The 27,384-nt window shown below is 46.6% G+C and overlaps 1 protein-coding gene and 1 long non-coding RNA gene across 2 annotated transcripts; one reads left to right on the forward strand and one right to left on the reverse strand.

Moving 5' to 3' along the window:
* The first annotated feature begins 688 nt into the window (after positions 1 to 688).
* On the forward strand, positions 689 to 17,701 carry LOC102555545 (uncharacterized). Its single transcript, XR_001837692.3, has 5 exons — positions 689 to 1,064; positions 5,549 to 7,677; positions 10,508 to 10,628; positions 12,320 to 12,415; positions 13,318 to 17,701. It is a non-coding gene; the product is annotated as an uncharacterized LOC102555545 (long non-coding RNA).
* Positions 17,415 to 26,304, reverse strand: Tuba3a (tubulin, alpha 3A). Its single transcript, NM_001040008.1, has 5 exons — positions 26,260 to 26,304; positions 21,587 to 21,809; positions 21,205 to 21,353; positions 19,853 to 20,533; positions 17,415 to 17,802 (listed from the first exon to the last, which is right to left on the reverse strand). Exons 1-5 carry the CDS (start codon positions 26,260 to 26,262, stop codon positions 17,506 to 17,508), a joined length of 1,353 nt encoding a protein of 450 aa, NP_001035097.1. The 5' UTR covers positions 26,263 to 26,304; the 3' UTR covers positions 17,415 to 17,505.
* Between the last annotated feature and the right edge of the window lie 1,080 nt (positions 26,305 to 27,384).

Genomic DNA, 27,384 nt, shown 5'->3' on the forward strand with positions numbered 1-27,384 from the left:
TTTTTATAGGCGTTGCCTTGGACCTACAGGTGGGACAGAGTTACCACGGTAACACGATCAGGATTTCCAACCCATGAACACCAACTCTTCTGACTTAATTAGTACTTGTTTTGTGATTTTTCACTGTAGAGGTCTTACAATTTACTTGGTGAGTTTCTTGATAAGTTTTTAATATTTCTGATGCTATTGTAAAGGGAATTTTCCTCCCTAGTTTTATCTTGGTTTTGTTTGTTTGTTTTTGTTTTGTTTTGTTTTGAGACAGGGTTTCTTTATGTAACAGAGCCCTGCCTGTCCTTGAACTCGCTTTGTAGACCAGGCTGACTTTGAACTCACAGAGATCTGCCTGCCTCTGCCTCCCCAGTTCTGGGATTAAAGATCTGCACCACTGTGCCTAGTTCCTTAGATTTAATTGATTAATTAAAAACAGTGTCTCATATATTCTAGGATGGCCTCAAATTGATTTTGTAGCTAAGAATGACCTTGGACACCTGCTCTCTTGTGTCCTCCTAAGCATTAAGGCTATGGTATGACGCTACGTCCAGCTAATTTCAAGTCATCGTTGCCTGTGTGGCATATTTATCAATAGACAGGGCCTCTTAAAGTTTCGGCTAGCCTCAGCCTTGGCTGTGTAGTGAAAAACAATCTTGAGTCCCTTGCCTCTCTCTCCCAAGTGCCGAGGTGACAGGTGAGTGGCACAGTGTCTGGCTGCATGCTGACTTTTGAAGAAGGCAGCTGTTTTCTCTGCAGGGCAGGAAGATGGCAGCAGGGCCTGTGGGTGTGTTGCTATGACACCCATGTGCTGCTGCTGTCACCTAACTTCTCTGAAGTCATAGATGGCAAGTTTAGATTCTGTGACACAAAGGGAAGCGTGTCTAAAGGGAAGCGGTGTCTTACTAATTGTTCCCACGCCACCTTCACTTCTGGGAAAGTTTGCGCAGAGGTGTAATTTCAGGTCTACAGAGCTCTCATTCCTTCTAGATGCTGCCCCTGACCCTTCATTCCCGTAGGATTTTGGCTAGCCCCTTCCGAAGGAACAGGAACTCTCACAGGGGACACAGGCTAAGGTGATGTTTCTTTTCTCTTTTTTCTTTCTTAACTTTTTTTTTTTTTTTGAGGTAGCCTAGGCTGACCTCAAACTCAGTATGTTGAGCTGAGGATGGCCCAAGAGCTGACACTTCAGGTTGTGTGCTACGGTGCTCGGCTACTGTCTTATTTTGGGTTATCAGCCTTTTTGTATGTACTTACACTATCTGAAGTTCATGATTTGCTCATGTCAAAACTGGATAACCGACTCTTCTCTTTTACTTCAAGTTAGACCAGAATGGGCATTTTCATGAGTCTATTGCCTGTGAAGAAGGTTTGTAAATGTTAGACACTCGGTCCCCAGCTCCGAAAAAAAGAACCAAAAAAAAAAAAAAAATGTTAGACACAGGAAAGGCGGAGGCTAGGCTCGTGGTAGTCCCTAGGAAAGAACCAAGGGTCAGTCAGATGGCAAAGACCTGAAGAGGTAAATGTCTGTTTGCCCTCTGCTGCTTCAGTTGTTAGCCGGGCTAGCCGCTCAAGGGCTGTGACTGAGTCTGTCTCCACCCTAACGCGGGTGTAGGCTGGGGAGGATGGATGGATCGCTGCTGATGCTTACCTCCCAGGGAGCACGTGACCCACAGTGCCAGGTAATGAGTTGCACACCGTGCAGTGCTGGTAAATGTGTCCTGGAATGAGTCAGTCACCAGCCCTCTCCGACAGGGGTGAGAAGTCAGGGTTCCTGAGGCAGAGCCGAACTCAGAATGTAAGGCAAAGAGTAAAGCAACCGGGAGGTTAGGGCAGGGGACGGGCAGGTGGAACAGGGCATCACCGTCCTAGGGTTCCGAGTGGGAAAGTGGGGACTTCAGGATCAGCCGTGTGGAGACCAATGGGGCGGAGGCGTGACTAACACATTTCTAGGCTAAAGGACGTGGCAGACTGGCAAGGGACTAGAATAAGAGATGATGAGAGTTTCTGCGTGTTTTCTGATCCTTTTTATTTTTAAGACAAGGTCTCTCAGTGTGGTAGTGACTTAGTACTTACCGCCCAGGCTCACTGGTCGGTCTCCTTACTCTCCTGCCTCCTCCTCCCAAGCGCTGAGAATACAGATTCATGACACCACGCCCAGTTGCTTGTATAGTTTGGGATTAGAGAGTACAGAAACATGGTCTGTGAGTAATTACTGACATTGTAGACAAATCATAGAATGTTAACCAATGAAACGTTCTACTGTCCCGTATGCCTTTTAAGTCCAAGTTACGCATTTTGCTATTCTGCTATGAAGCTCTCCGGTCGTATGAACTGGGGATTCGGACCCAGGCCTCATGCGGTGTGTAACACCTTACATACCCACTGAGCCATTTCTGCGGACCCGTCTTTCTTTTCTTTCTTGTTTGAGACAGCGTCTCTCGGTGTAGCCCTGATTGGCTCCACGACGTGCCACTCGGCTTCCTTCCCATTCGTCCTTTTAAAATTAAAATTTTATTAACTCAACTTGAATGGTTTAAACGCTATTATAAATATAGTCCATTGGAGTCTCTTAAATATTTTAAATTGTTCATCCAAATTTAACATCAAATATATTCGATTTTTCTTTTTAAGCATTTAGATGCATGACAGGGCAGTATCTTTTTAGACCTAGTCTTGCAATGTAGCCAAGGTTAGCCTCTACTTACTGGGCAGCTTAGGCTGTCTTTGAACACTTGATCTTCCTACATCAGTCTCCTGAATGCTGGTATTATAACATTGGTACATTACATTGGTCAGAACATCTAACTCTAGTGAGAAAAAACTCCCTAACTACTTAAACACTTCTTGTAAGTCTAACAAAGATTTACATGTAGTCATCACGATTCCTGGAAACATTGTAATTGTTTACAGTCAGCATGTAAACATCTCCAACCTAGAATCATGGTTCTAGTTAGTGTTGATATGGTTAGCAGGCCTTTAATCCCAGCAGCACTCAGGAGGCAGAGGCAGTCAAATCACTGAGTTCTAGGCCAGCCAAGGAGTGAGTTTCAGGACAGCTAGGCCTACACAGAAAACCCTGTCTCGAAAAACCAAACCATCCAACCAACAAACAAAAGCAAAACAAAAAAGTAGATGGGTTCTGGTCCCCAGAGACCACTAGCTCCCCCAAATCCTAGTTGCTGTATTCCAATTGTGTAATTTTCTAAATAAAAACCTGTTTTGAGCTGCTTAAAAGGACCCCTGGGCTCTGCCCTCCCCCAACAAAAACCCACCCTAAGAACCCCGGCCTAGAGTCTAGGCTAAAAAAGACCAGAAGAAATCAAGTAGGGTCCTGGCCAGTTCTTTTGTGTGCATTGCAGACAGCACGGACAGGCATCTTTAGACCATGACCAAAAGTAGATTAGGGAGGAAAGGGTTTATTTGACTTCTGTTTTCCACTCCATCACTGAAGGAAGGCAAGACAGGAACCCAAGCAGGGCAGGATCTTGGAAGTGAGAGAAGATGCAGGGCCACGGAGGGGTGCTGCTTACTGGCTTGCTCAGCCTGCTTTCTTACAGAACCCAAAACACCAGCCCTGGGATGGCAACACCCACAATGGGCGGGGTCCTCCATCAATCAGTAATTGGGGGGACTGGGCGGGGCACAGAAAGAAAATGTCTTCCGTCTGGATTTTTTATTTTTTAATTTTATGTATGTGACTACACTATCTTCAGACACAGCAGAAGAGGGCATCCGATCCCATTGCAGATGGTTGTGAGCCACCATGTGGTTGCTGGGAGTTGAGCTCAGGACCTCTGGAAGAGCAGTCAGTGCTCTTAACCGCTGAGCCATCCCTCCAGACCTTACAGCTGGATCTTATGGAGTCATTTTCCAAATTGTGTCTCCATTTTCACCTCTAATTTTAGTAATTAGTATCTTCATTCTCCATCTAAAAAAATAAATTTGGCCAAAGGTTTGTTAAACAGATCGATTTTTCTCAAAGAATCATTGATACTTTGTTATTTCCGGTTTGTCTACTTCTGTCTTGTTTATTTTGCCCTGACTTCAGTGATTTTTCTCCTGTCTACTCTTTGCAGGCATCGTTCCTTTTTGGTTTTCTCGAACTTTCAAAGGTGTCATTGAGTTATTAAAATGACATCACTGGGGCTGGAGATGTGGCTCAGAGGTTAAGAGCACTGACTGCTCTTCCAGAGGTTCAGAGTGCAAATCCCAGCAACCACATGGTGGCTCACAACCATCTGTAAAGAGATCCGATGCCCTCTTCTGGTGCATCTGAAGATATATAGTAAATTAGTCTTTAAAAAAGAAAATGGGGTTGGGGATTTAGCTCAGTGGTAGAGCGCTTGCCTAGCAAGCGCAAGGCCCTGGGTTCGGTCCCCAGCTCCGAAAAAAAAAAAAAAAATGACAGCACAGCAGTGTCTTGATGAAGCACTTCTCTCTGTGGACACGCCTCTTAGAACTGCCTTCACGGTGCCACGTACAATTGAGGTTTCTTTGTTTTCATTCATTCTGCTCAGCCTGGTTTTACCTTTCCCCCTGACTTTTGCCCTCATGCAGTTTCCTTTCAACCGGACTCCATGAGTTTGCACACTTTTTTTCCGTATGTGTTTACTGGTACCCCACTTTCATCCATGACACACAGGCAGGGCGCAGGGCATTATTATTATTTTTTTTTCCGGAGCTGGGGACCGAACCCAGGCCCTTGAGCTTTCTAGGCAAGCGCTCTACCACTGAACTAAATCCCCAACCCCCACAGGGCATTATTTTAAAGTTCTTATACCTGTCGAGACTTGATTTGCGTCCTAAGATGTGGTTAATTTTGAAGAAACTATCGGATGCTGAGACGATAGCAAACTCTTTTTTTTTTTTTTTCCTTTTTTTTTTTTTTGGAGCTGGGGACCAAACCCAGGGCCTTGCGTTTGCTAGGCAAGCGCTCTACCACTGAGCTAAATCTCCAACCCAATAGCAAACTCTTTAGTGTTTATGTGGAATGTTCTATAGATGTCTGTTAAGTCCGTTTGAGTTATGGAATTATTTAACTTCAGTATCTCTCTGTTTAGTTTTTTGCCTGGAGATAACAGGTCTAATGGCAGAAGCTGGTAATTCCGTTTACGCTCGCTATGTTAGGGTGATAGATTATCTTGGCTACAGTCCTGTTTCTTCTATTTAACTGGATGTCGTTTTGATGCATACTGTTTAAATTTTTAACATATTCTTGGTGTGTTTTTTCTTTAATGAGCACGTTGGGTCCTTTCCTATCTTTTCTAATTAGTTGTGGTTTGATGTCTAATTAGCCAGATATTAAAATAGCTTGCTTCCTGGTTGCGTTTGTGGAGAGTATTTTTCCCATCTTTTTTTTTTTTTTTTTTTTTTGGTTCTTTTTTTTGGAGCTGGGGACCAAACTCAGGGCCTTGCACTTCCTAGGCAAGCGCTCTACCACTGAGCTAAATCCCCAATTCCCCATCTTTTTATCCTATGTGAGGTGTATTTCTTGGATGCAGCAGAAAGATGGAGCCTGTGTTTCAATGCAGTCTTTGTTTTTTATTCTGGAATTTAGACGCTGTGGAGGGATGCTGCTCACTGACTCACTCTCGTGACTTGCTCGGCCTGCTTCCTTACAGAACCCAGGACCACCAGCCCATGGATCCTGTTTTACAATGGATTGTGTCAAGGTGACATAAAACTAGCCAGCACAATCACTAATAGAAAGGATTCTATCTTGAAAATTATACATTTTAAAAGCTCAGCCAGGCAAATCTATAGCTCTCCAGGTCAAATCCTTTATATAAAGCCTTCGCAGACGCGTTCATAAACATACCACTTGTTCCCGCGAATGAGAGTCGGAGTCTAGCAGGAGTTGTTTCACTTCTGAAGCTCGTTTTAGAGCCTATGTAATCTCCCAAGGGGCCCAGGAGGGCTGAAACCTCTGCTTGTGTCTGTGCTGACCCTGAGGATCACTGTGGGTCAGGGGAGGAGAAACGCTTGCGGGGTGTGAAGTGGAGAAAATCAAGAACCAGTTGTAACCTGTTCCTCAGCACCTCCAACTCTGATAAGGCAAGTTGTCTGTGGAGGGCCCAGCCCTCTTTACCGGAGAACTACTCGCACAGTGGCCCAGGAGTTTTTGAGGGAAGGCAATGTGACTGGGCCTGGGAGAGATACAGGTCTGGCTTGCGTGTGCTTCATGCAGCTATGATCAGGCAGTGGTCAGTGAGAAGGAACTCAGCAACATCTGTACCACTGGCCTTCGGAGCACTGGTTCCATCCTGTTTTCTACCTCCCAAGGCTTCTGCGCGTCTCTTGTGGCCAGCCCTAACCCAGAACCATAAAAGGAAATTGGAGAAAATATGCTCTTTACTGAGATGGTACAAAGCTAACAAGAGGGGTGGGTTTTTTTTCCTCCAGTGTTAGAGAATCTCTGTCCACTAAGAACACAGAGCCTGGGTGCTCTCCTTGTCAGAGGTGTGAGGCCTCAGTCCCAGACTTGGACCCATGTGTGTCTATGTGAGTGGCTTAGTGTCTATTGCTGTGATAAAACACCACAGCCAAAATCAACTTGGGGAGGAAAGGGTTCATTTCAGCTTCCAATTCTATAAATCCATCACAGAGGGAAGTCCAGGCAGGAACTCAAAGCAGGGACCTGCAGGCGACAACTGAAGCAGAGACCGTGTTTATTGACCAGCTCCGTAAGGCTCGCTCTTAGTGCTTTCTTATACAATTTAGGACCTTATGCGCTGGGATGACAGACCCAGGGAGCTGGGTCTGCCCACATCGCCATTAATCAAGATAATACTCCACAGATCTGCCTACAGACCAACCTTATGGAGGCTTTTTTTCCCAAGTAAGATTCCCTCTTCCCATATATGCCTGGGCTTGTGTCAGTTTGACAAAACCCAACGGGCACAGTGAGTCTTGAAAATTTAGCACATAGACCTCCTTGAGGCTTTAAACTGCACCCAACAGCATTTACTAGTTCGCACTCACGATGATGAGCTTAGATCTGCTGGTGTCTCCTCTCCTGGGTACCCGCAAACGCTGAAATTATGCTAATGACCCCGAGTCTGGGACAGAACTTGCGGGGAGTTCTAGAACATCCCTGGGAATGGAGACTGAGTCTGTTCACCCAGGACCAGGAGCCGACACATCCGGGGTGGAGATGCTCCCCAGGAAGGAGGGAAGCCTGTGGCGACAACGTCTGTTTAAGAGGAACAGGGGCCTTGTGGGTCAGTTGCATAAGCTGGAGCTTCAAGCTCTGCTCCGCTTGGCACGGAGCCTCGCTTTACAGACACTCCTCTTCCACGGGATTTGAATGGACGCAGGAGGTAGCACGTCCCTGTTGCCTGGGCTTCGGGTGCCCTCTTGTGGCGGAATATTGGTTTTGGGATTTTTCACAGTTTCTCCTTCCGGGGATCTCTGGAATCCTACTGTCTTCACTGTCATTAGCGGTCTAACTCTACGGAACTCAGTCCTCAGAACCAGGTCTCTCAGGGCTTGGCTTTGTCTGCAGGCTGGTCAAAATCCGTGGGGTAGAGGGACGTCCCTAACAGCGAGGAAAGGCCACCGATGGGAGCAGAGCGCTTGGTCTAAAGATGCTTGTCTGTGCTGTCTGCAATACACACAAAAGAACTGGCCGGGGCCCTACTTGATTTCTTCTGGTCTCTTCTAGACTCTAGGCCAAGGGTTCTTAGGGTAAGTTCTTGTTGGGTGAGGGCAGAGGTCAAGGGTCTCTTTGAGCAGTTTAAGACGGATGTTGGGGTTTTTATTTAGAAAATTACAGGTTGGGGATTTGGCTCAGTGGTAGAGCGCTTGCCTAGCAAGCTCAAGGCCCTGGGTTCGGTCCCCAGCTCCGAAAAAAAAAAAAAAAAAAAAAGGAAGAAAAAAAAAAGAAAATTACACAATTGGAATACAGCAAGTAGGATTTGGGGGAGCTAGTGGTCTCTGGGGACCAGAACCCATATGTTTTTGTTGGTTGGTTTTGTTTTGTTTTTTGAGACAGGGTTTTCTTTGTAGTCCTGGCTGTCCTGAAACTCACTCCAGGCTGGCCTAGAACTCAGTGATCTGACTGTCTCTGCCTCCTGAGTGCTGGGATTAAAGGCCTGCAGCCACCACCACCCGACTACAAACCCATTCGTTTTGACATCTCTCGTTCTCTGCTCCTGTCAGTTCCCAGTGTCTGATGCTCTCTGAGGTGGATCAGACATGTTTCACGTTGGTTCCCTAGAGAGGGAGGAAGAACACAGGGCTGAGTTTCTTCTCACGAGATACGCAGCATCCCACAGAGACGTGTAGAGGGCCCTATGTTGAGAAAAAGATGTTCCTTTTATGAAAATGCCCAAGAAAGACAAAGACAAGTGCTTTATAATTTTAAGGTAGAGATTGTCTCCACACTGCCGGGTTTGAGGGGTCTGACTGAGATGAAAGGATCCCCCAAGGCAGAGCCTCTTAAACTCCATTTTGGAGGCTCTGGGATGGCTTGAAACGCCAGTGACAGTTGTCAGAGGCAAACATCTCATGTCTTCTCACCAGCCATGGGACTTGCTTCCAGCAGAAAACAGAAAACGTAACAAACAGATTGATCTGTGCCCCTTTAACACACCTTCAAAGGGACTTCCTGGGCTGGAGAATTGGCTTTTCAGAGGACTGGGGTTTGATTCCCAGCAACCACATGTAAGTTCACCACTGTCTGTAACCCCAGTTCCAGGAAATTCGATATCCTCACGCAGACAGACATGCAGGTAAGACAGCAAAACACATAAAACAAAAATAAAAAACAAATTACTAAAGGGATTTCCTTTTGGTTAAGTACTATTCAAGAACTCAACAAATGCTTATGTAATAAATATTGAAAAGGAGATTTTTAGAGTTGGAGGCCTTTACTCTGTTACCTCTTGTTTTCAGGAAAGCAACACGAAGACTAGAGAGTTAGACATCATTCATTCATTCATTCATTCATTCAAGTTTTGTCATCATTTACTGTATGTGAGGAACTAGGGTTTGTATGTGAAATCAGAGGAAGAGGAGGAGGAGGAAGAGGAAGGGGGAGGAGGAGGAGGAGGAGGAGGAGGAAGAAGAAGAAGAAGAAGAAGAAGAAGAAGAAGAAGAAGAAGAAGAAGAAGAAGAAAAGAAGAAGTCGTCATTGTAGTTTGCTGTAACAGAGAATAACCAAGTGTGTGTATACAGACAACTGTTTAAATAGAAACTCTTCAGAAAGCAGACAAACCAAGCTATCTGCTAGGGAAACTTTTGTTTCGTGTTTTTCAAGACAGGGTCTCTATTGTAGCCCAGGCTGGCCTCAAACTTAAAGCAATCTTTGTGCCTCTCTTCTGTGTGCTGGGATCACAAGTGTGTGCCACCATGCTTGACTGTTGTATTTGAAGGTGACTTCCCACAGGTGATGGCAGTGAGCTGTGGCTTGGTGGATGAGTCTGGGTTTACTATGTTTGCTATGTAAGTGGTATTCAGGCTGGGCAATGCAGAAGCTACTGGGCCAAAGGTAGGAATGGATATCAGATCCAACACTGGTAATTCTGGCATCAGGGAGGCCGAGGCAGGAAGAGTCCTACAAGTTTGAGGTCAACCTGGGCTACATATAATGAGTTCCAGGATAGCCTGGGCTTCAGAATGAGACCATGTTTCAAAAGCAAAAACAGGGGGATAGATAGGTAGATAGATAGATAGATAGATAGATAGATAGATTAGAGATAGATAGATTAGAGATAGATAGATTAGAGATAGATAGGTAGATGGATAGATTAGAGATAGATAGATAGATAGATAGATAGATAGATAGATATAGATAGATAGATAGATAGATAGATAGATAGATAGATAGATAGATTAGAGATAGTCCTGTCTAACAAAAGTTGTGGCATTTTTTCCTGGTTTGCTAGTTCTGAGATGTGAGAAATTTCACAGGACTACAGAGAATAAGAAGCATCTTAAGAGCCCTTAGTTCTGGGGACAGAGTGGGAACTGCTGAGTCTGGAATAGATAGGTGGGTCCACGTCCTGCAGGGCTTTAAAAACTTTGCTTTTAATTTTTATTTTTAACAGCTGTAGCACGTTAAGAATGAAACCTGGGTCGCTCCTTCTGGGCTCTTACTGCTTCTACAGAACCTTGAGCCTCGGGGCTGAGTGCTGGGAGACACGGTCGGGCACACACTGTCCTCCTGGTGGGTTTACAGGATAGAATAAGGTCAGCACATACACAGAGTAGAGCAGAATGTGGAGAGGAACCAAACCGAGGGGAAACTCATAGAGCGCACACTCTCAACCCAGAGGCAGTTTGCCTAAGCCGTGTGCCCTAAGCCAGGACTTAAGGTCAGGCGTGTGTGGGTTCAGAGCTGGTGTCCTCATAGGGCCAATGCCTTAAAAATGCTTCAGTTCAATGATTTCACTTCTGTCCCACACTGGTGACCCAGCAGGGTCCCTCACTAGAAAGACTGGCTGTGATTTTCCCAAAGGGCCATCTTGAACGCTGAGTAGCCTTTCCTAGAGAGACTATTTCTTTTCATCTCCAGTGTGGCACTCCGTCAGACAGTGACAGACCAAAGGGACGCTCCTCCTGCCTCGCTTGGTGGACTGATGAGTGTTCTGGGGCTACCTGCAGGAGCATGACCAAGGAGTCACCCATAGAGTGTGGTAAGGAGTTACAAGCTCATGGCTGAGGGGTTCCTTACAGGAGTGCTGGTGGGGTAGACATGAACATTTGAGTCTGGCAGTTGTTCCTCTCCTACAGCAAAGAAAATGTTTATATTTCTTTCCTCTCCCCTTACTTCTTTTTTTTTTTTCTTTTCTTTTTTTCGGAGCTGGGGACCGAACCCAGGGCCTTGCGCTTCCTAGGCAAGCGCTCTACCACTGAGCTAAATCCCCAACCCCGCCCTTACTTCTTAAATCAAATACTTTTTTGAGAATTTCCAGCTTTAATATACTCACCCCTTCCCTAGCTCCTCCAAGATCCATTCCCCCTACCTACCCGACCCTGTTTCCTCTCACCCTCTTCCACTTACCCATCGAGGCCAATTTGTCTGGCCTTCCATGGGAGGAAGATCAGCTTAGCAATAGTCTTTGCTAACTAAAGGAAACGGACTTTCTCAGTCTCAGCAGCTATTCACTGTGGAGCTACCCACAGTTAGGAATGATTTAACGAGGCTCGAGCATGCTCGGGACTTACGCATGCTGACAACTGCTGTGAGTTCACATGTGCAGCTGTACTGTTGCATGGGGTGGGGTGGGGGGGACAACAGTTTCTTTGTACTCGAGTACCACCTCTGGCTGTTCTCTTCCCACCCCTCCAGCAATTGTAGACGAGGGGGATGGTGTTTCTTTTCAGGCTGAGCATTCCAGTCTTTTTTTTTTTCTTCTTCTTCTTTTTCTTTTTTTCGGAGCTGGGGACCGAACCCAGGGCCTTGCGCTTGCTAGGCAAGCGCTCTACCACTGAGCTAAATCCCCAACCCCTGAGCATTCCAGTCTTATTCTCTGTGCTCGGCCGGTTGTGGGCCTGTGTTAATCACCATCTACAGCAAATGGAAGCCTCGAGGGTGAGAGTTGGGGGATGCATTAATCTAGGATACGATCTAAGTCATCAGGATCAGTTTAAAGGCGTGCCCGTTTAGCAGAATAACAGGAGGAAGTTCTCTCCTAGAGCCTAGGACCTGTCTAACCACAGATTCTTAGCCCAGCACACGATACCAGATATGGGTTTTTAATTAGGCAGCAGGGCTTAAATCCACGGAGAAAGTGATTGGCTGCACCCAGATCATGCCACTGTCGCTCAGGCATGCATGTCTTGTCAGGCATGTTTTGTCATTACTGTAACCTGCAGGGTTCACAGCTGGATAAGAGTAACGATTACTTTTCTCCTCTGTTAGCACACACAGCTCTCTCCGACATTACAAAAGCTTCCGGTGGGGATGAACCTTCCAGGTCAGCATCGGCTTAGTAGTGTCATATCCTTTGACTCACATATGTAGTGTCTTCAGCAATAGGCCCTTACTGTCAAGTTCTAGACGGTAAGCGGCAGCATAACCTGTGATAATTGGAGTCTCCTTTCTCATCCTTACTTTTGCCTTATTCCTTTAAACTTTCCAAACATACTCATTTTTTAAAAAGATTTATTTATTTATTTATTTATTTATTTATTATATATAAGCACACTGTCGCTGTCTTCAGACACACCAGAAGAGGGCATCAGATCCCATTACAGATGGTTGTGAGCCACCATGTGGTTGCTGGGATTTGAACTCAGGACCTCTGGAAGAGCAGTCAGTGCTCTTAACCGCTGAGCCATCTCTTGAGCCCCTCAAAAAAAATCTTTTTTTAAAAAAAAATAGGATCTCGAGTCCAGGCTGGCCGGAGACTTCCTATAAAGCTGAGGATGACTTGAACTGGATCTTTCTGTCTCTACTTTCCGAGGTCTGGGAGCACAGGTGAGCACCGCCACACTTGGTTTACGCAGTGCTAGGATCATATCCAGTGCCTTGTGCGTTCTAGACAAGCATTCTACCAACTGAGGTACATCCCACCCCTTGCAATACTCTGCTGTCTAGTAAACAACACAGAGCTAAGACGGACGAATATACAGAATTTATCCTTTTCTAGTGAAATGTGAAGTCTTATGGAAAAGTAGTACGAAAATACAAGTATTAATGAATTAAAGGCATTAATTCATGGTATCAATTCATACTTCTTGGTATTTCTTTATGTTACTTTTATATTCTTTAACAGAAATATCTATATATTTTATAACAATATATAACATTTATATACTTTTAAAAGCTATAAATACATTTTAATAAATTTTTTAAAATACATAACTATAAATGCATTTTAAAAGATTTACTTAATGTTGCTAGGCATGGTGGTGCATTTAAGCCCAGTACTCAGGAAGCAAGAGGCAGGCAGATCTCTGAGTTTGAGGCCATCCTGGTCCACACAGTGACTTCCAGGACAGCCAGAGCTACCTGTCACAGCCAGACCTTCTCTTTAAAAAATTACTTAATGTTTGTGTGTGTGTGTTAAATATTTTGTTTACATATATGGATTATATGCTACATGTGCCAGAGGAGGTTAAAGAAGGCATCAGGTCCCCTGGACCTGGAGCTATGGCTTCCTAGAGCCATGTGGATGCTGAGGATTGGAGCTGGGTCCTCTGTAAGAGCAACCGGTGCTCTCAACTGCTGAGCCGTCTCTCCAGCTTGCTAAAATGTATTGTATCAGAGACTGGCCTAATTAAGATTGTTAGCTAAATTAACACTGATAGCAACATCATAATTACATTCTGAATAATTGCGTTCTGAAGTAACATTCTTTTTGCCTCTGAATCTCCCAGTTTGTGCTTTTGTTGATGTCAGAATAAGTCTCGGGCTGGGAGTGAATCGCACGGATTTAAACCTGGCACTGAAGTCCTAGGGACGATTTTCGGAGGTGCCTCTGGCAAAGGAAAATGACCCCCCTTCTCCAGCTGATGCTGACGTTGCGTTGGGTGACATTGTCAGCTTGATGGACCCGTGGAAGCAGATCTCTGGGCACATCTGTGAGGGATATCTAGATGTGTTTAAAACTGAGATGGAAAGAAAGACCGAACGACCTTAAATGTGGACAGTATCATTATAGACTGGGGTCCATGACTGAATAAAAAGGAGGAAGAGAGAGAGGCTACAAAGATGGTTTGGCAGTGAGGTGTGTGACCCTTCAGGAGACCTGGGTTTGATCCCCACTGCTGGCATCAAGCAGGTCACAGCCTCCTGTACCTTGAACTCCAGGAGCTCTGATGCCTCCTGGTCTCCTCGGCACCCGCACATATGGGCATATACTCCCCATCCCCCCACATGCATAGTACAATTAAAAATAAATCTTTTAAAAATTTGTGTACTTATGAGTACTCCACTGCATATACATCTGCAGGACAGAAGAGGGCACCAGACCCCTTATGACAGTTGTGAGCCGCCATGTGGTTGCTGGGAACTCAACTCAGGAGCTCTGGAAGAGCAGCCAGTGCTTTTAACCGCTGAGCCATCTCTCCAACCTCCTAAAAAAAAAATCTTTAAAAACTAATTTTTAGAAAAGTAAATGAGCTGAGCACAGCATTTGACCTCTCTGCTCATGGGCTGTGAATGCAGTGAGGCCAGACACCGGCCGCCCCGCCGTGATGCCTCCAGCACTGGGGACTGCAGCTGCAACTGTGAGCCAGCTAAACCCTTCCTTCCTAAAATGGTTTTGCCAAGTGCTCTGCAGCAGCATCGCAAACTCGGGAGAGCACGGAACAGAAGACTTGGGACACTCTGAGGCATGTCACAGTTCTGTTAGCTCAAGCCATGCTCAGAATTGGGAAACCTCTTCAGCTGTGAGAGCGACGTCTGGCTTTCCTCAAGCTCACTGAATTACATGTGTCCTAAGAGTTCCTGGCATTTTTTGGCAAACAAAACTATTCAACTGCAAGCAGACAGGCAAATTATATCATTCCGACATCCCACAAAGTGGCTCCTGCACACTCTCCCCATTAACCACTCCCACCAACTACGGTTCTCCGCCATGGACATATCGTTCTTGTCTTAGAGTTCACCCCATCAGGCTCCAGAAAAATATAATTTCCTAAATCATGAAAGTGCTTATTGTGACTTATCTCCATATGCTTTTTTAAAAAGATTTATTTATTTATATATGTGAATACACTATCACTGTTTTCAGACATACCAGAAGAGGGCATCGGGTCTCATTACAGATGATTGTGAGCCACCATGTGCTCGCTGGGATTTGAACTGAGGACCTCTGGTAGAGCAGTCAGTGCTCTTAACCACTGAGCCATCTCTCCAGCCCCTCCATATGTTTCATTAAGCTATGTGGATCTCAACACCTAGCTGTAAGAAAGACTGCCATTTTGGATATTAATAGGGAAAGGCAGCTGCTCTAGGGGTCCCAAAAGGAGTCCTCCCTGAGTCTCTGTAGCTAGTTAGGTGCTGCTGGCTCCAGAGGAGCCTGGCGGACTCTCCTCATCAGGAGGAGTCTGGTTCTGCGAGGGCTGTGTGGTCAAAAGGACTTTGCTCTTTTCCAGCTGGTTCCATAGGCATCTCTGTGTTGCTTTTACACTCGATTTCCTCCCAGATTGTTTTCACATTGGTCCTTTGCCATTTCTGGTCCTCCTATCCATCCTCCTCCACCTGATATGGGCCTACTCAATTCACCACATTCTAGGAACCAGCCAGTCTCCAGCCCACTCTGAGCTCTGCCTCTCCCCATGAGGGTCTCACTTTTCTAATTACTTTCAGTCCCTTATCCTTCCTAGGACAGGGGCTGCCTCTGTTTATAAATCATCATTTTCATTTTTGAATTCCATCGCCATATTTATGTTCCATAGCTGACTCTACATTTTCTCAGTGATTTTTCTGATTCGGGATGTAACAGCTTTCTGTGGAGGAGAATGGAGGTGAGAGGGTTGGGGATTTAGCTCAGCGGTAGAGCCCTTGCCTAGGAAGTGCAAGGCCCTGGGTTCGGTCCCCAGCTCCAAAAGGAAAAAAAAAAAAAAAAAAGACGCTCCCACTTTGTGACTTGTTCAGGTATAGGCTCTACCCATAACCGAGTCATACTGCTGAGAGCCAACAAGAATGGAGGTGAGAGAGCCACCCACGGCAGTCACCAGAAACCCTGCCGTAAGTCACCTCTTCACATTTATCTCCATTATTTAAACTAAACTCCTATAAACCTTGTGATATTTCTTTAGTCATCAAAATTTCTTGTTATATAAAACTTTGGAAACAGGTATCTAATTCAAGCTGAGTTCTTAAAAAAAAAAAAACTCTTGGTTTTCATTAAGGTGAAAAAGAGAAAGATAAGGGAGAGAGAGAAAGGGTGGGATCAAGCTGCATGAGGGCAAATGACGCTGGGTCATTTTGGATGATGTGTGGATAGGGTAGTCCCATTGTCTCAGCTCCACAGATGGCTCCATGGAGCAAAGTGGTGCTGTGGTTAGGGAGAAGGAAGGAGTGGACACTGACTAGGTAACCACTGAGTACCTGGCCCTTAAAGGGCTCCCCTGCTCAGTGGGGAGAGGACATGTCCATTCATCCTGGGTAATACTTCTTAGGTAGGGTTCCATTGCTGTAAAGAGACACTGTGACCAAAGCAATTTACAAAGGACATTTAATTGGAACTGACTTACTGGTTCAGAGGTTCAGTCCATTATCATTGTTGTGGAATGCATGGCAGGAAGTGCTGAGTTCTACATCTTGTTCCGAAGCAAACAGAAGACTGGCTCCCTCAGCCAGCTAGAAGGAAGCTCTCAAAGCCCACCCCCATAGTGACACACTTCCTCCAACAAGGCCACACCTCCTAATAGCACCACTCCTGGGTCCAGGTATATTCAAACCACCACAACCTTCAATGAGAAAGCACACCTGTTCACCCGGAAGGGAGAACATGAGTGGTCTGTAAGCTGAAGGTGGGCAGAGCTGAGCCTTCACTGAGGGCGGCAAAACCAGAATGGAAACCAGTATGTGTACAATACACACACCTACACACGTGCACACACGCACACGCACACACACGCACACTCACACTCAGGCAGCCTGGAGTAGGGATCGGCTTCTTTCTTGGGAAGTCTGCAGAGGCACAAATCTGTGCTATTGAAAGAGGAAGGTGAACCTCCTGCATTCCTTTCAGATAAGCACTATGGGCTCGAGTAGAGTTGAGCCTGGGGAAGGAAAAGCAGTTTGCTTAGCAACAGCAGGAAAATGTGGAAGAATGTCTCAAACCCGGAGATGCTGGGTCTTCGGCTCTACTCAGGACTACCTGGACCCCTCACAGATGACCTGAAGAAAAGCACCAGTCATTTGGAAGATTTGTGCTTTCATATGCGTGGCTCATTTGAGCACCTAAGCATAGCTACTGGCTGACTAGGATGAGTGGCTTCATGTGGGTTTATACGGTGTGGTACTAGAACCTTCTAGACCGAGATATGGTTCTGGGTAGCCCTTGACTGAAAAAGGCCTCACTAAGAACTCTTGGTTCCTGCTGAAAGAACCTATGAAGACACTCAATTCTCAACACTTAACCCTGTACCAGGAACCTGGTAGAGGGTGACCAGACTACAGTAAGGGCCCATGTAAGGGCAGGTGGCTCTGGTTCAGCTCCAGCAGCAACACAACAGCAGGGGGAGAAAGCTAACTATGCCGGTGGAAACAAAGCTACCACACACGGAGCTTCTGAGGCCAGGGGACCCCTCCCCAGCAGCCCAATACTGGGTGAAGCCCTTTCTATGCCAGTCAACCAATACTTTATCCTAAGGTCCCTAGACAGAACTTAAAACTGAACACACAGACCTGTTTATCATTTCTTAGGGAAAAACGTGTGTGTTTTCTGCAGAGAAATTACTTGGAAAAAGTAGGTATCTAGAGAGGAATTTAGTTAAAAAGTACAGCATACAAGACAGGCAATAGCTCAGTACAGAAACTTTAATAATATATCCTTTATTTTCAATGGTGGGGAAGACGTAAATGGACGGCTGCCAGCCAGACCCATGCGCTCAGTACTCCTCCCCTTCTTCTGCCTCTGCTTCCACAGAATCCACGCCCACCTCTTCATAATCTTTCTCCAGCGCGGCCAGGTCCTCCCGGGCCTCTGAGAACTCCCCTTCCTCCATGCCCTCTCCCACGTACCAATGCACGAAGGCCCGCTTGGCGTACATGAGGTCAAATTTGTGGTCCAGGCGGGCCCAGGCCTCTGCGATGGCAGTGGTGTTGCTCAGCATGCACACGGCCCGCTGCACCTTGGCCAGGTCGCCCCCAGGGACCACGGTGGGAGGCTGGTAGTTAATGCCCACCTGCAGGAGGAGAAAAATACAGTGAAGTTTATAGTGAAATAATAACCCTGCTTAAAATAAATACTTATACCATGCTTTTGGGAATGAAAAATCATCCACACAAAGCAACATGTATAAAAATTGTAAAGGACTTACTTAAACCACTAATGGCCAAACTAATACACAAAGGCCAAAAATGAGAACCGTATCCAAGGTATACTGTGTGCTTAGTTGAAACAGACTGAGATTTTCATGTGTAGAAAACACCCGTGCAGCGGTAAACTCTGGCAAGAGGATGCTAAGGTGGTGACCTGTGTGCACCCCGATGAGTGCATGGCTGTGAGCAGCAGCCTGGAGCACAGCCAGACAGGGGCTGGAAACAGGTACGGACAGAGACACAAGGGCCCTCCTCAGATAAGAAATACAGCCCCGCTTTAAGAAGGAAGATGTACCCTTTGCTCCCCTGCTGGCCTGCAACGAGCATCACCTGCACAGAAGGCGTAACACTGTGACTATGCCGATCGCCTCATGTTATGAGGGCAGCAGCTTTCAGGGCTGAGACTTCAGCTTTTCAGTCTTCCATAGTTTAATATTTTGCTATGTTTTAAAATAAACACACACACACACACACACACACACACACACACACACACACACACACACTCTAAAGGCTCTAAAACTCACTTTAGAAGCCAGAGCTGGCTGCAAACTCCCTAATGTGGACAAGACTGATCTTGAACTCACTCACTCTAGCGCTGGGATTAGAAGCGCGAGCCCTAATAAATGTCCAGCTAAGACTCAAACTTATTTTTAAACACGGAAACTAGTGTAGCCCCGGAAGATGGTTGTAAAAGGTGTGATAAACCACACTGGTGCTGACAAAAGGGAACCTAGGGCGAAGAGACTAACACGGTTCTGGCAGTCTCTCTCTGGGGGCAGCCCCTACCGTGTACTTCCCTGTAGCCAGCTCTTTACTGCAGCAATCAGGTGCGGCGGAGGAAACTCAGCCAGGCACAGCACCGGCTTCCAGCCACGCCTGCCCTGGAAGCCCACACCTTCCCAGTGTCTCACTGAGAAAAATGCACTGCATAACCCTTGGTAATTGATGATTTCAGAAGTTATGTTTGGGGGCTGGCGAGATGGCTCAGCCGTTAAAGAGTGCTGGCTGCTTTTCCAGAGGACCAGGGTTCAATTTCCAACAACCATATGGTAGCTCACAACTGTCTGAAACTTCAGTTCTAAGACATCCAGTGCGCTCTTTCGGACTCCACAGATACCAGCAGTGCACGTGCTCACAAATGCACACACCCACAAAGACAGCAAGTCTTTAAAAAAAGAGAAAAAAGAAATAAGGTTTGGGCACTGGCAGCTGTGGTGCACACCTTTAATCCTAGCACTCAAGAGGCAAAGGCAGGGGATGTTTTGAGTTTGAGGCCAGGCTGGTTTACAGAGTAAGTTCCAGGACAGCCAGAGCTACATGGAAACCTTTTCCAAAAGCTAACCAAACAACCAATCCCCACAAATCATCATCATCATCATCATCATCAAAAACAACATCATCAATAACATCAACAACAACATTATCAACAACATCATCATCATCATCAACATCATCATCATCAACAACATCATCATCATCATCATCATCATCATCATCAACAACAACATCATCATCATCAACAACATCATCATCATCATCAACAACAACAACATCATCATCATCAACCACCACCACCACCCAAGAAAAAAGGTTGGCAATTGATGTATTTGGGCAAAGGGCTCCAGTGTCATCTGTTTCTTTTCTTTTTTTGTTTTTTTCTTTTTTTTTTTTTGGAGCTGGGGACCGAACCCAGTGCCTTGCACTTGCTAGGCAAGCGCTCTACCACTGAGCTAAATCCCCAACCCCTCCAGTGTCACCTGGAGAAGTGTTACACCACTTACCAACTACTATGCTTTCTTTGGAGCCTGACATGGGATGGGCCATGAGCTTTCTCAAAGCCGTGGCCTGGAGGCAGAACCTGTTGCTTGCTGGCAGATAGAACTGTCCCAGTGTCCCAGCACCCAGTCCTACCTTAAAGCCAGTTGGACACCAATCCACAAACTGGATGGTACGCTTGGTTTTGATGGTAGCAATAGCCGCGTTGACATCTTTTGGAACCACATCCCCCCTGTACAACATGCAGCAGGCCATGTATTTGCCATGGCGAGGGTCACACTTGACCATCTGATTGGCTGGCTCAAAGCAAGCGTTGGTGATCTCTGCCACTGACAGCTGCTCATGGTAGGCCTTCTCGGCGGAGATGACCGGGGCATAGGTGGCCAGTGGGAAGTGGATTCGAGGGTATGGCACCAGGTTGGTCTGGAATTCTGTTAAGTCCACATTCAGGGCCCCGTCGAACCTCAGAGAGGCTGTGATGGACGACACAATCTGCCCAATCAGACGATTGAGGTTGGTGTAAGTGGGACGTTCAATGTCCAGGTTTCGCCGACAGATGTCGTAGATGGCTTCATTATCCACCATGAAAGCACAGTCAGAGTGCTCCAGTGTCGTGTGTGTGGTCAGGATGGAGTTGTAAGGCTCCACAACAGCCGTGGAGACCTGGGGGGCTGGGTAGATGGCAAACTCCAGCTTGGACTTCTTGCCGTAGTCCACGGAAAGCCGCTCCATCAGCAGAGATGCAAACCCAGACCCTGTGCCCCCTCCAAAGCTGTGGAAGATGAGGAAGCCCTGCAGCCCCGTGCACAGATCAGCCTGCGGTGAAACCAGAGCATGGACGTCAATGCCTACAAACCACACTCTGACTTCCACACCCTGCACTCATGACTTCCATTTCTACAAACTGAAGTAAATTCACACTTCTACCACACACACACTGCCTTTGAATGCAGTGGAGACAGATGCATCACAGCAGAGTCTGTTAGGTATTTTGATAAACTCATAGATGAACAGATTTGCCATGACTGTGCCTGATAGTTTTATGTCACCTTGACAGCAGCTAAAGTTTGGGAGGAGGGATCCTTTTATTAAAGATAATGCCTCCATAGGATCAGGTTGTGGGAAGCCTGTAAGGCATTTTCTTATTTAGTGATTGAAAGGGAGGGCCCAGCCCATTGTGAGTAGAACAACCCTGGGCTGGTGGTCCTAGAATCTGTAAGAAAGCAGGGCACAGGGAGCAAGCCAGTAAGCGGCAGTCCTTCATGGCCTCTGCATCAGCTCCTGCCTCCAGGTCCCTGCCCTGACTAACTTCAGTGATGAACAGTGCTGTGGAAGCGTAATCGTAAGGGAAACCAACCCTTTTTTCCTAAGATGCATTGTCATGGTGTTTGTCACAGCAACGGCAAAGTGACGCCACCGCCACCGCCACCACCAACCCTCTTGACCAGGACAACCACAATATGAAGCCTCCTTCGCAATCCTCTTACCAGTTTTCGGATTCTGTCCAGGACCAGGTCAACAATCTCTTTGCCAATGGTGTAGTGACCTCTGGCATAATTATTGGCTGCATCTTCCTTCCCAGTGATCAGCTGCTCTGGGTGGAAGAGTTGCCGGTAGGTTCCCGTGCGCACTTCATCTAGAGAGAGAGAGACCATATGTCCTGTGGGTCTTTCAGGCCAGGGCCATTCCACCACACTGTGCATGTATGTCAACGGTGCCTCCTAGTCTCTGGTTACACATACACCACAGATGACCCTTCCTTTCAGTTTCTTACCCAACAAAGTCACAAACATTCAGTAGATCTCAGAGAGGTTTCCTGAGACACCTCATTCTCCCAGGAAAGCCTCCACCCAGGGCCCAGGCACCTACCGACCACAGTGGGCTCCAGGTCCACAAACACTGCTCTGGGCACGTGCTTGCCGGCGCCAGTCTCACTGAAGAACGTGTTGAATGAGTCGTCCCCACCGCCAATGGTTTTGTCGCTTGGCATTTGACCGTCAGGTTGAATACCATGTTCAAGGCAGTACAGTTCCCAGCAGGCATTGCCAATCTGGACACCTGCCTGCCCCACGTGGATAGAGATGCACTCACGCTGGGAACCAGAAAACACGATAGTCATTTACTTCAAACTGTGTGACAGGCAGATACAGTGTTGTGCCCCAGTATCTATTTCAGAATTTACAACAATGCTTAGGCATTCCTTTTATCTCTGTTAAAACTGACAGCCACCAGGTATGGCTACACAGGTCCATAATCCCAGTACCCAGAAGAAAGATTAAGTAGAATTCAAGTCCAATCCTATCTCAGAACACACACAAACTTGCACACAGAGACTAAACAGCTTGTCTACTCTAAACTTACCCTATTTTAGTATACAGTTTTACAAACACTGGCCAGCCTTAAACTAGTGACAATCCTCTTGCCTCAGCCTCTCAAGCTAGGATTACAGATATAAGCCATCGAACCAGACTGACCAAGTAGCAGTTAGCCCCAGAGCATAAACGTCTGCCACTCTTTAAAAAACTATGGTTGGTTTGAGCCTTGGAAGCCATGCAATGTCAACAGCTAACTCAGTAGGGAAGTCACGGTAATTCTCAGAAAAACCTATCAGGTCTTAACTGTGGCTACACAAAATGACGAGATACAAAAGTCAGGAAGAAATGATACCGTAGGTCCCAGATCACCCAGCCAAAGCCTACCTGGACAGTCACTATATCTTCTATTTGCCTATCTAGATCAACCCTTTTTATTGCTCTCCGTCCCATTCTGGGTACCATGAAGCTGGCTCATGTACATATCTGTTAATATTAATAAGTTAGTATCCTTCACACAGATGCCAGTCCACTTAGAGCAATCACTCATCCATACATTCTGAGATGTTAAGTACTGAGATGCTGTATTCGCCTAATTTTTTTCTTTATTTAAAAAATTTTAAGACTTTAAATATTATTCAAAATTTAAGGAACTTCTTGTATAGCCCAGGTGTGTGCGTGTGTGTGCGTGTGTGTGTGTGTGTGTTGTGTGTGTGTAAATCATGGGCTCTTGAGCATAATGTCACAGGTAACACTGTTTGCTGCAAATGGTGTGTTCTTGTTGTGTGTCCTCATGTACGGCTTCAGTTATAAACTGGTGCATTCATCTCCTAGTGTGCTCTTTTCAGGTGCAGACAGTAACGTCCTTGTGGTCAACTTAAAAATAAAACATAGTGCTGGGGGCTGGTCTGGTGCTGCTATGTATTCAAATGCTAAATACTGGCTCCCAAGATCTGGTTAGAGACTCGAATACATACACTAAGTGATGCTATGTAAACTCTACTCCCCAGTTTAATTGATTAATAAAAGGCTAGAGCCTGTGATTGTGTAGGAAGAGGAGAAAAGCAGGGCTTTTGATCAAGTGAGAAGTCGAGGAGGAGGGATCCTGGGGAGGAGAGAGAAGGAGCAGAGCGGGGAGGAAGAGAAAGAGGGGAGAACAGGTCTCCATTAGACAGGATGGACAGCAGCACAGCCTGACTGAAATGCTCTCCATACCGCACCGGAGGACACCGGACTGCTGGAGTAGAATAATCCAGAAGATTCAAACAGCAAGCATGTGGGGACTGCAGGCAGTCAGGGAAGCAGCCAGCCCAGCTGTTGGCAGTTTACTAGGGGTAAGTGACCCCCCAGTAGTTGCTAAAGCCAAATAAACAAACCACCATCTGAGTCTCATTTCAGTCGGCATAAGAATAAATCAAGTATTTTACAACATGGCAACTGCTTTATCCTACCTCTGCAAACAAGAGGTGCTAACCACTGAGTAGAACCCAGGAAGGCATATTTTACAGAGACTACAGACCTCTACACCTCAGCGAGGCCTCAGGAACCATCACGGAACTTTAGAGTCAGCTGCATTTTGGTGTGCAGAAAGCTGGCAGGCTCAGACCCTTCCTCTCCATTTTAATGTGGATTTTCTTTTTTGTTTTGACACAGACTGTCTGTCACCATGTTACTGGCTTATTCAAATTTACAAAGATACTCGTGCTTCTGCCTCCCAGTGCTGGGATTAAGTGCATGCACCAGTATGCCAGCCACCAGTATTTTACTACTACTTCTACTTCTACTACTACTATTAATTCCTTCTCTCATCTACTACATCCCAACTGCAGTTTCTACTCTATCCAACCTCCCTCCCCATCCACTCCTCCTCCATTTCTCTTTAGAAAAGGGCAGGCTTCCCAGGGACATCAACCAGACATAGCATATCAAATTGCAGTAAAATCAGGCATTCCCCTCAGATTAAGGCTCGACAAGACAACTCAGGACAAAGAGCAGGCAAAAGCATCAGAAACAGTCCCCATTCCCTGTTAGGTGCCCCCACAAAAACACGGAGCTGCACAACTATAACGTATGCAGAGGGCCTGGGTTCACCCGTGCAGGCTCCCTGGTTGTTGGTTTGGTCTCAGGGAGCCTGAGAACAGGTTTGTTGAGAGCAAACCTGAGATGGCTAAGGTGCTTACTGCCACACTCGATGACCTGTTCTCATCTCAGGGACCCACTTGGTGGAAGAAGAGAATCAACTCCTGCCAACTGTCTGCTGACTGCCACCAAACGAATGCAATAAGACAAACAAAGCAAATATAGTCCCTTATCTCACTTTTAAGGCTCAGCAACGATTCTACAGTGATTCAAAAGCAAACAGAGGTCCCCCTCCCCCAAAATCACTAAGATTCTTCGGTGAAACATGTTTTTTGAGGCAAATGGTAAGATTCTATTTAACTTGCAGGTAATTTAAGTTTCTGAAGGTTAATTTGAAAAAGCATATGCAAAAACATTGTGCGGATTAGTTTTGGTTAAGCTGACACAAACCAGCGTCACTTGGGAAGAGGGAATGTGAGCATGCCTGTGGCTATTTCCTTAATTAATGATCGATGTGGGAGGGACCAACCCACAATGGGGTCTAAGGCCAGGGCTAGTTAAGAAAGAAGGCTGAGTAAGCCAGTAAGCAGGATTCCTCTATGGTCTCCTTCAGTTCCCGCTTAGGCTTCCTAATGACAGCCAAATAAATCCTCCAAGTTGGTTTGGTCAGTGTTTTATCACAGCAAACTAGAACACGCTGCCAAATTCCATGCATATCAAGAACTGTGCCATAGGAACTCTCCGCTCAACAGGAAAAAAAGTCTTCGTGAGAAAATACTGATCGAGTCAGCACCCAGCTCAATCAGGACGATGAGGCAAAAAGATGAGTTTGAGGCTAGCACGAATGATGAGATCCTGTCACAGAAACAAAGGCAAATCCTGGCTGTTTAGACCCAGATCGTGTGCGAATACAAGTATTTAAGAAGTTCTCTGCTTGGGACTGGAGAGCTTATGTGGTGGTTATGTTTGGATTAGGGCTTGGTCACCAGGCTCACAACTCCAGCTCCTAGGTCTTCCACACCCTCTTCTGGCTTCTCTAGGAAACTGCACTCATGAACACATAACACACACACACACACACACACACACACACACACACACACACACACACACACACGGATTTCAAAGAAATACCTAAAATATGCTCTTAACTTTACTCTTTCCTTAAGGCAAGTTTTTGTAGCCTATGATAGCTTCAAATTTACTGACTAGTCTTTTTTTTTTTTTTTTGTTCTTTTTTTCGGAGCTGGGGACTGAACCCAGGGCCTTGCGCTTCCTAGGCAAGCTCTCTACCACTGAGCTAAATCCCCAACCCCTACTAACTAGTCTTGAAATCCAATTTCCCTGCCTCAGCCCACCTAGTGCTTGGGATTGCCTCGGCACACACCTCAGATTTACTTTCTAATGTGAACAAACTGTCCCACTTACAAACCTCGTAACATGGAAAACAGCAGTGGCCACAAAACATAAAACAGTCCTCTGGGAAGCTTGGCAGAGCTGGTAGCCTGCGATCCTGACACAGAGGAGGCGCAGAGAGGCTCAAGGGCATTTTTCCATCATAGTGAGCTCGGGACTCACATGAGCTATGAGACTGTCTTAAAATTCCAAACACAGGCTCTTTGGGCTCAGTAACTTTCACTTTCCTAGGTGAACATTAAACCAGAAAGCTTGGTGGCTTCTAGAATCTTCTGGAACCAACGCCATTACTTGTTCTCTCACTCAAGGGCACTGGTACCAGTAAACTAAACAAAAGCTCCCGCCCCCAAAACCTATCTGCCAGTCTCTTCTTCTGCATTTTCTTGAGGCTGGAGTTCCTACGGGGCTGAGGTTGGCCTCGAACTCTTGCGCCTCTTTCATCAGCCCTGCGGGGCTGGGACTCCAGGTGGGACCTGCATCCCAGCATCCTGGATCTTCATAGGAGCTAAGAAGCGGTGCATCTCGCTCACGCGCACTTGCTTTGTGAGGAGTCGAGAGGAAAGTGCGGCCTCTGGGCTGCTTTGCTTTCGCTCATCTTTGCAGGAGCTTTGCAGCTGTGAGGAAGCCTGAGACTCTGAGGAGATGGAGGTCGACCTCCTGTGGAGCCTACCCTCAGAGGCCCTGAACCCAACCACCCTGGCCTGGGACTGCTCCCACCAACCAGGCGGTTCTCACCATGCTGAACTCCGAAGACCTGCTCAGACGCCGCCTCAGCCGTTCCTCACCACCGGTCCTCAACCGCCTCTCGCCTGCGCGCTCAACAGTCCAGGCCGGATGTGCAGTCCAGGCGGGGTCTCATTGGCCCAGAGCACCTCAGAGGCGGGCTTAGGCCCCACATCCCACGTGATTGGATGCGGCTCGGTTTGCAGTGCTGGCACTTTCTGATTGGATGTGGCTTTGGCGGGAAGGCTCTGGAGTGGCTAGATGGGGACAAGCATAGAGGAACGTCTGGAGACTGGGGTTTTGCATGTCCCCGACATCCAGGTTAGCACCGGACAAGAGGGGTGCTCAGGCTTTGTTTAGCTGTGCATGCTATCTGCGCGTGCGCAATGGAGGGATGGCCTTGCAGCCGTGCACACTAGCGGTACCTCAGTCCTCGTCTTTCATCCTCTCACCTCAGCTCACCGGGCGCAGAAAAGCTGTTCAGCCTCACCCTAGGAAGCCACAAGGCCACCAGCTCGTGCTTCTTCAGAGAGACAAGTTTTTGGGCACCTATCAAATCCTGCGTTGGAACCCAGTGCCATTTTGGAACTCTGTGAGCAATTGTCTATTCTGACATTATTTTCTCTGGGAGAAGGGCTTGAAGGAGTTTGGCTATGCAGCTCTGGCTGGCCTCCAAGGCCTTGTAGCCCGGGCTGGCATAAATTGAAACTGTGTCTCAGCCTACCTCAGAGCTGGAGCTACAGATGTGCGCCATGCCCGGTGGGAGTCAGACCTTCAATCTGCAATTTGCGAGGAAACATGTTAGTCAAAATACCTTTCTTTCCTCAGGATATCTAACTGCACACAATTGAATAGTAGGCTGTGCCGCGGTGTTTTTGTTTGTTTGTTTGTTTGTTTTGGCATAGTCTTATGTATCCCACGGGTCTTGATTTCCCGTGTAATCAAGAGTGGATTTGAACTTCCGATCCTCCAGTCCCCACCCTCTGAGTCCTGGGATTGCAGATCTGCATCTCAAACTGGGGAACAAACCTATGACTTCAGACATGCTTGGCAAGTACTCCACCAAACCCTGCTACAACTCCAACCCCCAGTGCTATGTTTCTAAGAAACATTTGTTTTTCTGATTGTGAAGTGAAC

The sequence above is a fragment of the Rattus norvegicus genome, chromosome 4 (assembly GCF_036323735.1).
Source record: "Rattus norvegicus strain BN/NHsdMcwi chromosome 4, GRCr8, whole genome shotgun sequence".
NCBI classification, from domain to species: domain Eukaryota; kingdom Metazoa; phylum Chordata; class Mammalia; order Rodentia; family Muridae; genus Rattus; species Rattus norvegicus.

Excerpts from the sequence above, each read along its gene's own strand:
- Tuba3a (NM_001040008.1), bottom strand. Across the intron at positions 21,354-21,586 it reads CCTGGAGCCCACTGTGGTCG|ATGAAGTGCGCACGGGAACC; the intron begins GTAGGTGCCTGG and ends CTCTCTCTCTAG. Across the intron at positions 20,534-21,204 it reads TGGACAGAATCCGAAAACTG|GCTGATCTGTGCACGGGGCT; the intron begins GTAAGAGGATTG and ends GTTTCACCGCAG.